This window comes from Myxocyprinus asiaticus, chromosome 49 (assembly GCF_019703515.2).
Source record: "Myxocyprinus asiaticus isolate MX2 ecotype Aquarium Trade chromosome 49, UBuf_Myxa_2, whole genome shotgun sequence".
NCBI lineage: Eukaryota > Metazoa > Chordata > Actinopteri > Cypriniformes > Catostomidae > Myxocyprinus > Myxocyprinus asiaticus.
The window spans coordinates 6,716,062-6,726,111 of NC_059392.1; the positions used below are offsets into that span (position 1 = coordinate 6,716,062).

The 10,050-nt window shown below is 37.9% G+C and overlaps 3 protein-coding genes across 3 annotated transcripts; all 3 read right to left on the bottom strand.

Moving 5' to 3' along the window:
- Window positions 1–725: 725 nt before the first annotated feature.
- LOC127438006 (hatching enzyme 1.2-like) lies at window positions 726–1,917 on the bottom strand. The gene is made up of 5 exons (XM_051693215.1): window positions 1,849–1,917; window positions 1,683–1,761; window positions 1,423–1,563; window positions 1,212–1,329; window positions 726–1,122 (listed from the first exon to the last, which is right to left on the bottom strand). The coding sequence occupies exons 1-5, from the start codon at window positions 1,915–1,917 to the stop codon at window positions 726–728; spliced, it is 804 nt and encodes a 267-aa protein (XP_051549175.1).
- A 2,882-nt stretch (window positions 1,918–4,799) lies between these two features.
- Window positions 4,800–5,991, bottom strand: LOC127438007 (hatching enzyme 1.2-like). Its single transcript, XM_051693216.1, has 5 exons — window positions 5,923–5,991; window positions 5,757–5,835; window positions 5,497–5,637; window positions 5,286–5,403; window positions 4,800–5,196 (listed from the first exon to the last, which is right to left on the bottom strand). Exons 1-5 carry the CDS (start codon window positions 5,989–5,991, stop codon window positions 4,800–4,802), a joined length of 804 nt encoding a protein of 267 aa, XP_051549176.1.
- A 2,882-nt stretch (window positions 5,992–8,873) lies between these two features.
- Window positions 8,874–10,047, bottom strand: LOC127438064 (hatching enzyme 1.2-like; the record flags this gene model as incomplete). Its single annotated transcript, XM_051693348.1, has 5 exons — window positions 8,874–9,270; window positions 9,360–9,477; window positions 9,571–9,711; window positions 9,831–9,909; window positions 9,997–10,047. Coding segments are annotated over 5 exons (786 nt in total), but the record flags the coding sequence as incomplete, so codon positions are not given.
- Window positions 10,048–10,050: the final 3 nt, after the last annotated feature.

The window sequence follows — 10,050 nt, forward strand, 5'->3', positions numbered from 1 at the left end:
CACTGACTGAATTTGCAAACATGCCAAGACTATTCGAAATCCAGCAGTCAAATAATTTAAATGTAAACAAACCCACACAAGGCCTTTAATCTGATTTTAGTTTCTCTCTCTCTCGATCAATCGATCTATCGTTCCTTTTGCAACATGATTTTGGTGTAATTGTCTACAAAGTATTTAAGCATACTGAAGCCCTTTAAAATTGATGAACTTCAGGCACATAATTTTTTCCCATTATATTAGAAGTGAATTTAACTAAATCTCAAATAATTGTTGAACTTCAATCATTTTTTCATGTATTTTTTCTATTTTTTTATGACAATTTCCCTAGAAATAAAAGCCTAATGGATTTAATTATTGTAATATTCTGTAACAGGTCAAGTTATCCTAATGTACACCCGTGTGCATTTCGGAATGCAACAAGACAACCTCAATACTCTGATGGCATCCTTTCTGTTCCAGTGGAACTTGTTTTGTTCAAATCAACCAGAAGCTCATGCCAAAATGAAGGACATTTGGAATTCTTTGATCATTTTTTTGAAAGAAGACATTGAATATCAAACCAAACAAGACCCAAATAAACTTGCAGTGTAATTACCTTTATTTTCCCCAACACAATCACTTATTACAGAAATTCACCACCATCAAAAGACGAAGAACATCACCTCATGCCATAATTCATCTACACAGTACACATATTTATGTAACACCACGTGTACATGGTGTCCTCAGCTTGAGCATCCATACAGCTTGTTGATTCTCAGGATGTCGGTGTTGGACAGATCCTGCCTCTGTCCGATTTGCACCCTTGCATCAGGAATGGGAGTAATGGTTTCCACCCCGGCCTGGGTGGCGAAGGCCGTACTTCCATAGTGCATGATGGAGCCGTAGTCGTATGGAGTGTTTTGATTATTGGTGTCCTGTTTTTGGAAGTTGTAGGCCATGTCAGGAGAGATGTTCTCCCAGTTGATCCTGACATACTGGTCACGGTCGCTCCTGGTTTGCTCGTGGTAGAAGCCCAGGGCATGGTTGAGCTCATGCTGAGCGATGCCACGATACACACAACCTAATCTTTTGAGGGAGACAACCTGTTTGCCTCCAATTCTACCAAGAGAAGAGTAGCACCTGAGAAGGAAAAAAGAGGAGTTAATGTTACAGGACATGTTGTGAAAGAGTTCAGTTGCGTCTTGTTGATATTGTATGATTGTCCTCACCCATCTTTGTTCTCAATACTGAGGTAGTCGGTCTGAGATGTTCTGGCCACAAAGCGGATGCAGGTTTTGGTGTGGAAGGTCTCCATGGCGCTCTGAATAACTGACTTGTCAGAAGAGGCTGCAAAATAAAAAATAAAAAAAGGCCCAAAGTTTCAAAATCGCATGTACATGAATCATAGCTATGTTGCATGATTAAAGTGCATTCACTTACAGAATTCATTGCTCATTATGTAAGGAACCTCCACTAAGTTTTTTGCGTTTTTCTTCCAGAAACAGTTATTGTTGAAGCAGAAGAGAGCATTTCTAGTTTTGGGAAACACCAGGTCTCCTTCCATCAAGAGTTCAGAAGATCCTGTGTTTAAAGGAAAAGACATTTTCAATAACACAATATAAATCTGGACCTGAATTGAAATACATTATAGAAATATGCCTCTATTCTGTCAAAGTTATTGTTGGCTTTAGCTGACTGACCATTGTTGGACTCCAAAATCCTTGTAGTGATGTCCATAGCTTCTGGCTCTGTTAAAATCACATCTTCAACCCTCTGCTCCTGGCGATGTAAATAGAAATGTTTAAAGTGACTTATTTGAGGAAAGCCGATCATTGAAGTGCAGAGAGAAACTAGACAAGGTCTTACCATGAGAGGAGACGCCTGGACGACGCCAACCAGCAGCAGCAGAATGGAAAAGGAAGCTCTTGGGTCCATGTTGCCTCAGGTTGTAGAGATGACCAGGATGCTCCTGTTCTGAGGTTTCGTGTCTGTGAGCGGCTGGACCTGGACTTTATATTCACCTGTATAGGTGGGTCTAGCAGGGGATTATGGATAGGTTTAGGATCCACTGTCTAAAGTGTGTAACTAAAGGGAGGAGATGTTGAACACCTCTGTTAGTGTAAAATCTTACAGAACTAGGGGATATATAGAAATCTGTTTAACTGATCTACTAAAATTAATTTGAAGTTCTTTCTTGAGACAAAACAAGTAGGAATGCTTATTTGTGAGAACATCACATTTGATACATTCAAAAACACCATCAGTTAAGGAGGAGAGTTCATAGTTGAGCTCATGATTTAGAATTTAAAAAATCTAATTCAATTCTATGTCATTGGAACTGCATATTCTTTTTGGTAGTCAGACATTAAAATCTGTTCCTGTCATGCTGCTCCAAATTTTGCTCTTGTCCAGACTGCTTTGAGAAGTTCTCCATATTTTCTCCAGAACTTCACTTATGGTCTATTACTCTGCCGGTTCTACCTTTGCTTGTAGATATTCTTGAGATGACAATTGATTTGTCTGCTGAGGATTTTCTCTGTCAATATAACAACACTTAGCAATTCTAAAGTTGTTTATAAGGGTAAAGATTCCATAGTAGTTAGATATCCAAATGGATCTTCTCCAAGTTCAAGAAAAATCTAGATTGCGCGTAATTCTGCATGCATTATCAGATACAGTAAGCTTTGTTATCAAATGTGTAAATATCACTTTTCAACATAATGTAATTTAATACTTCATGAGTGCTACTGTTAGGTACAGGTCAGTTTTGTTCAAATCATTTTCCATGTTCAATACAAGTTAAACTCAGTCAGCAGTATATAAGGCATAATGTTGATTACCACCAAAAATGATTTCTTCTCATTCCTCATTTATTTCAAAATCGTGGTTACAGTAAGGCACTTACAAAGGAAGTGCGATACTGCAGATATTGTTGACTTTCTTATGACAAATTGCTTGCTATTTTCTTCATTTGTATGTCGCTTTGGATAAAAGCATCTGCTAAATTACTAAATGTAAATGTAATTGAATTGGAACATTCTATAAACAATAAAATACACACGGTTTTAAAAGTATAGCCAAAAGATGTTAACTTTATATGTGTTAACATGATCTAGTGGGGAAAAAATCTCTGTTCTCAACGATTTAAATAATTTTTATTTTTATTTTTTTAACGAGTGACAAGTTAAAGTAATCTTTTGTAGTAATTAACTTTACCCACAAACAACGTTTGCCGCAAATTCACCACTGATCATTTTCACATGCAAATTAGTTTGCGTCATAATTGCGTTAAATTGTTCATTGTTGTCAAAGGTTTGCCAGAGGTTCACCGCTACCGCTGAAGAGCTGCAATCTTCTTTCAAACATTTGCAGCGAATCAAATGCTAATTTGCATGTAAAAATAACAAGCGTCAAATTTGCGGCAAGTTTACATTTTTTGTGAGGGTAGGCCACGTATGCTGTCTATTCAGTCTATTCAGGCGTTGTGCCTGCTATTCATTTTGATAGCCTTGTTAAAGATAAATGTTACTTTGTACAACCTTCACACTGCATTGCTTCAAACGGGACGGGAAGTTTACGCAGAATTGCTGTCCAGTGATGGAACACGAGGACAATTGCATTTCAGGTCATACATGGAACGGAGATTTATCGCATGTGCAGTAAGGGGATTTAATACTTTTCATATGTTTCAGTGTGGACGAGCAGCTTTTGGAAAACGCTTGAAAACAGCAGTGTGGATTGAGAGCGTTTCGAAAGCAAAAACACCATTTTCAAATGTATATGTTAGCCTAAGATATTACTGATCAGAGACTTCTTTCACTTTTGTTTCTTGAAGGTTGAATCAGTTTAATTTCTTTAACCTGACAAAGCCAACATACTGTTATCCAACAAACTTAGTTTAGGTTTTTTTTCAAAATCTCTAAACCGAAAACAACATTTCTAACTCCTCCTAGAGCTTTCAAGCTACATCCACCAAACATGGTACACACCTTGAAACTGTTCTGGAATAGAGTGCTATGACCTTTCTAACTTAAAGGACTTGCGGTTGTCGAACAGCGGACAATCAAAAACCAGAAAAATCAAACAGACTTACACTGACTGAATTTGCAAACATGCCAAGACTATTCGAAATCCAGCAGTCAAATAATTTAAATGTAAACAAACCCACACAAGGCCTTTAATCTGATTTTAGTTTCTCTCTCTCTCGATCAATCGATCTATCGTTCCTTTTGCAACATGATTTTGGTGTAATTGTCTACAAAGTATTTAAGCATACTGAAGCCCTTTAAAATTGATGAACTTCAGGCACATAATTTTTTCCCATTATATTAGAAGTGAATTTAACTAAATCTCAAATAATTGTTGAACTTCAATCATTTTTTCATGTATTTTTTCTATTTTTTTATGACAATTTCCCTAGAAATAAAAGCCTAATGGATTTAATTATTGTAATATTCTGTAACAGGTCAAGTTATCCTAATGTACACCCGTGTGCATTTCGGAATGCAACAAGACAACCTCAATACTCTGATGGCATCCTTTCTGTTCCAGTGGAACTTGTTTTGTTCAAATCAACCAGAAGCTCATGCCAAAATGAAGGACATTTGGAATTCTTTGATCATTTTTTTGAAAGAAGACATTGAATATCAAACCAAACAAGACCCAAATAAACTTGCAGTGTAATTACCTTTATTTTCCCCAACACAATCACTTATTACAGAAATTCACCACCATCAAAAGACGAAGAACATCACCTCATGCCATAATTCATCTACACAGTACACATATTTATGTAACACCACGTGTACATGGTGTCCTCAGCTTGAGCATCCATACAGCTTGTTGATTCTCAGGATGTCGGTGTTGGACAGATCCTGCCTCTGTCCGATTTGCACCCTTGCATCAGGAATGGGAGTAATGGTTTCCACCCCGGCCTGGGTGGCGAAGGCCGTACTTCCATAGTGCATGATGGAGCCGTAGTCGTATGGAGTGTTTTGATTATTGGTGTCCTGTTTTTGGAAGTTGTAGGCCATGTCAGGAGAGATGTTCTCCCAGTTGATCCTGACATACTGGTCACGGTCGCTCCTGGTTTGCTCGTGGTAGAAGCCCAGGGCATGGTTGAGCTCATGCTGAGCGATGCCACGATACACACAACCTAATCTTTTGAGGGAGACAACCTGTTTGCCTCCAATTCTACCAAGAGAAGAGTAGCACCTGAGAAGGAAAAAAGAGGAGTTAATGTTACAGGACATGTTGTGAAAGAGTTCAGTTGCGTCTTGTTGATATTGTATGATTGTCCTCACCCATCTTTGTTCTCAATACTGAGGTAGTCGGTCTGAGATGTTCTGGCCACAAAGCGGATGCAGGTTTTGGTGTGGAAGGTCTCCATGGCGCTCTGAATAACTGACTTGTCAGAAGAGGCTGCAAAATAAAAAATAAAAAAAGGCCCAAAGTTTCAAAATCGCATGTACATGAATCATAGCTATGTTGCATGATTAAAGTGCATTCACTTACAGAATTCATTGCTCATTATGTAAGGAACCTCCACTAAGTTTTTTGCGTTTTTCTTCCAGAAACAGTTATTGTTGAAGCAGAAGAGAGCATTTCTAGTTTTGGGAAACACCAGGTCTCCTTCCATCAAGAGTTCAGAAGATCCTGTGTTTAAAGGAAAAGACATTTTCAATAACACAATATAAATCTGGACCTGAATTGAAATACATTATAGAAATATGCCTCTATTCTGTCAAAGTTATTGTTGGCTTTAGCTGACTGACCATTGTTGGACTCCAAAATCCTTGTAGTGATGTCCATAGCTTCTGGCTCTGTTAAAATCACATCTTCAACCCTCTGCTCCTGGCGATGTAAATAGAAATGTTTAAAGTGACTTATTTGAGGAAAGCCGATCATTGAAGTGCAGAGAGAAACTAGACAAGGTCTTACCATGAGAGGAGACGCCTGGACGACGCCAACCAGCAGCAGCAGAATGGAAAAGGAAGCTCTTGGGTCCATGTTGCCTCAGGTTGTAGAGATGACCAGGATGCTCCTGTTCTGAGGTTTCGTGTCTGTGAGCGGCTGGACCTGGACTTTATATTCACCTGTATAGGTGGGTCTAGCAGGGGATTATGGATAGGTTTAGGATCCACTGTCTAAAGTGTGTAACTAAAGGGAGGAGATGTTGAACACCTCTGTTAGTGTAAAATCTTACAGAACTAGGGGATATATAGAAATCTGTTTAACTGATCTACTAAAATTAATTTGAAGTTCTTTCTTGAGACAAAACAAGTAGGAATGCTTATTTGTGAGAACATCACATTTGATACATTCAAAAACACCATCAGTTAAGGAGGAGAGTTCATAGTTGAGCTCATGATTTAGAATTTAAAAAATCTAATTCAATTCTATGTCATTGGAACTGCATATTCTTTTTGGTAGTCAGACATTAAAATCTGTTCCTGTCATGCTGCTCCAAATTTTGCTCTTGTCCAGACTGCTTTGAGAAGTTCTCCATATTTTCTCCAGAACTTCACTTATGGTCTATTACTCTGCCGGTTCTACCTTTGCTTGTAGATATTCTTGAGATGACAATTGATTTGTCTGCTGAGGATTTTCTCTGTCAATATAACAACACTTAGCAATTCTAAAGTTGTTTATAAGGGTAAAGATTCCATAGTAGTTAGATATCCAAATGGATCTTCTCCAAGTTCAAGAAAAATCTAGATTGCGCGTAATTCTGCATGCATTATCAGATACAGTAAGCTTTGTTATCAAATGTGTAAATATCACTTTTCAACATAATGTAATTTAATACTTCATGAGTGCTACTGTTAGGTACAGGTCAGTTTTGTTCAAATCATTTTCCATGTTCAATACAAGTTAAACTCAGTCAGCAGTATATAAGGCATAATGTTGATTACCACCAAAAATGATTTCTTCTCATTCCTCATTTATTTCAAAATCGTGGTTACAGTAAGGCACTTACAAAGGAAGTGCGATACTGCAGATATTGTTGACTTTCTTATGACAAATTGCTTGCTATTTTCTTCATTTGTATGTCGCTTTGGATAAAAGCATCTGCTAAATTACTAAATGTAAATGTAATTGAATTGGAACATTCTATAAACAATAAAATACACACGGTTTTAAAAGTATAGCCAAAAGATGTTAACTTTATATGTGTTAACATGATCTAGTGGGGAAAAAATCTCTGTTCTCAACGATTTAAATAATTTTTATTTTTATTTTTTTAACGAGTGACAAGTTAAAGTAATCTTTTGTAGTAATTAACTTTACCCACAAACAACGTTTGCCGCAAATTCACCACTGATCATTTTCACATGCAAATTAGTTTGCGTCATAATTGCGTTAAATTGTTCATTGTTGTCAAAGGTTTGCCAGAGGTTCACCGCTACCGCTGAAGAGCTGCAATCTTCTTTCAAACATTTGCAGCGAATCAAATGCTAATTTGCATGTAAAAATAACAAGCGTCAAATTTGCGGCAAGTTTACATTTTTTGTGAGGGTAGGCCACGTATGCTGTCTATTCAGTCTATTCAGGCGTTGTGCCTGCTATTCATTTTGATAGCCTTGTTAAAGATAAATGTTACTTTGTACAACCTTCACACTGCATTGCTTCAAACGGGACGGGAAGTTTACGCAGAATTGCTGTCCAGTGATGGAACACGAGGACAATTGCATTTCAGGTCATACATGGAACGGAGATTTATCGCATGTGCAGTAAGGGGATTTAATACTTTTCATATGTTTCAGTGTGGACGAGCAGCTTTTGGAAAACGCTTGAAAACAGCAGTGTGGATTGAGAGCGTTTCGAAAGCAAAAACACCATTTTCAAATGTATATGTTAGCCTAAGATATTACTGATCAGAGACTTCTTTCACTTTTGTTTCTTGAAGGTTGAATCAGTTTAATTTCTTTAACCTGACAAAGCCAACATACTGTTATCCAACAAACTTAGTTTAGGTTTTTTTTCAAAATCTCTAAACCGAAAACAACATTTCTAACTCCTCCTAGAGCTTTCAAGCTACATCCACCAAACATGGTACACACCTTGAAACTGTTCTGGAATAGAGTGCTATGACCTTTCTAACTTAAAGGACTTGCGGTTGTCGAACAGCGGACAATCAAAAACCAGAAAAATCAAACAGACTTACACTGACTGAATTTGCAAACATGCCAAGACTATTCGAAATCCAGCAGTCAAATAATTTAAATGTAAACAAACCCACACAAGGCCTTTAATCTGATTTTAGTTTCTCTCTCTCTCGATCAATCGATCTATCGTTCCTTTTGCAACATGATTTTGGTGTAATTGTCTACAAAGTATTTAAGCATACTGAAGCCCTTTAAAATTGATGAACTTCAGGCACATAATTTTTTCCCATTATATTAGAAGTGAATTTAACTAAATCTCAAATAATTGTTGAACTTCAATCATTTTTTCATGTATTTTTTCTATTTTTTTATGACAATTTCCCTAGAAATAAAAGCCTAATGGATTTAATTATTGTAATATTCTGTAACAGGTCAAGTTATCCTAATGTACACCCGTGTGCATTTCGGAATGCAACAAGACAACCTCAATACTCTGATGGCATCCTTTCTGTTCCAGTGGAACTTGTTTTGTTCAAATCAACCAGAAGCTCATGCCAAAATGAAGGACATTTGGAATTCTTTGATCATTTTTTTGAAAGAAGACATTGAATATCAAACCAAACAAGACCCAAATAAACTTGCAGTGTAATTACCTTTATTTTCCCCAACACAATCACTTATTACAGAAATTCACCACCATCAAAAGACGAAGAACATCACCTCATGCCATAATTCATCTACACAGTACACATATTTATGTAACACCACGTGTACATGGTGTCCTCAGCTTGAGCATCCATACAGCTTGTTGATTCTCAGGATGTCGGTGTTGGACAGATCCTGCCTCTGTCCGATTTGCACCCTTGCATCAGGAATGGGAGTAATGGTTTCCACCCCGGCCTGGGTGGCGAAGGCCGTACTTCCATAGTGCATGATGGAGCCGTAGTCGTATGGAGTGTTTTGATTATTGGTGTCCTGTTTTTGGAAGTTGTAGGCCATGTCAGGAGAGATGTTCTCCCAGTTGATCCTGACATACTGGTCACGGTCGCTCCTGGTTTGCTCGTGGTAGAAGCCCAGGGCATGGTTGAGCTCATGCTGAGCGATGCCACGATACACACAACCTAATCTTTTGAGGGAGACAACCTGTTTGCCTCCAATTCTACCAAGAGAAGAGTAGCACCTGAGAAGGAAAAAAGAGGAGTTAATGTTACAGGACATGTTGTGAAAGAGTTCAGTTGCGTCTTGTTGATATTGTATGATTGTCCTCACCCATCTTTGTTCTCAATACTGAGGTAGTCGGTCTGAGATGTTCTGGCCACAAAGCGGATGCAGGTTTTGGTGTGGAAGGTCTCCATGGCGCTCTGAATAACTGACTTGTCAGAAGAGGCTGCAAAATAAAAAATAAAAAAAGGCCCAAAGTTTCAAAATCGCATGTACATGAATCATAGCTATGTTGCATGATTAAAGTGCATTCACTTACAGAATTCATTGCTCATTATGTAAGGAACCTCCACTAAGTTTTTTGCGTTTTTCTTCCAGAAACAGTTATTGTTGAAGCAGAAGAGAGCATTTCTAGTTTTGGGAAACACCAGGTCTCCTTCCATCAAGAGTTCAGAAGATCCTGTGTTTAAAGGAAAAGACATTTTCAATAACACAATATAAATCTGGACCTGAATTGAAATACATTATAGAAATATGCCTCTATTCTGTCAAAGTTATTGTTGGCTTTAGCTGACTGACCATTGTTGGACTCCAAAATCCTTGTAGTGATGTCCATAGCTTCTGGCTCTGTTAAAATCACATCTTCAACCCTCTGCTCCTGGCGATGTAAATAGAAATGTTTAAAGTGACTTATTTGAGGAAAGCCGATCATTGAAGTGCAGAGAGAAACTAGACAAGGTCTTACCATGAGAGGAGACGCCTGGACGACGCCAACCAGCAGCAGCAGAATGGAAAAGGC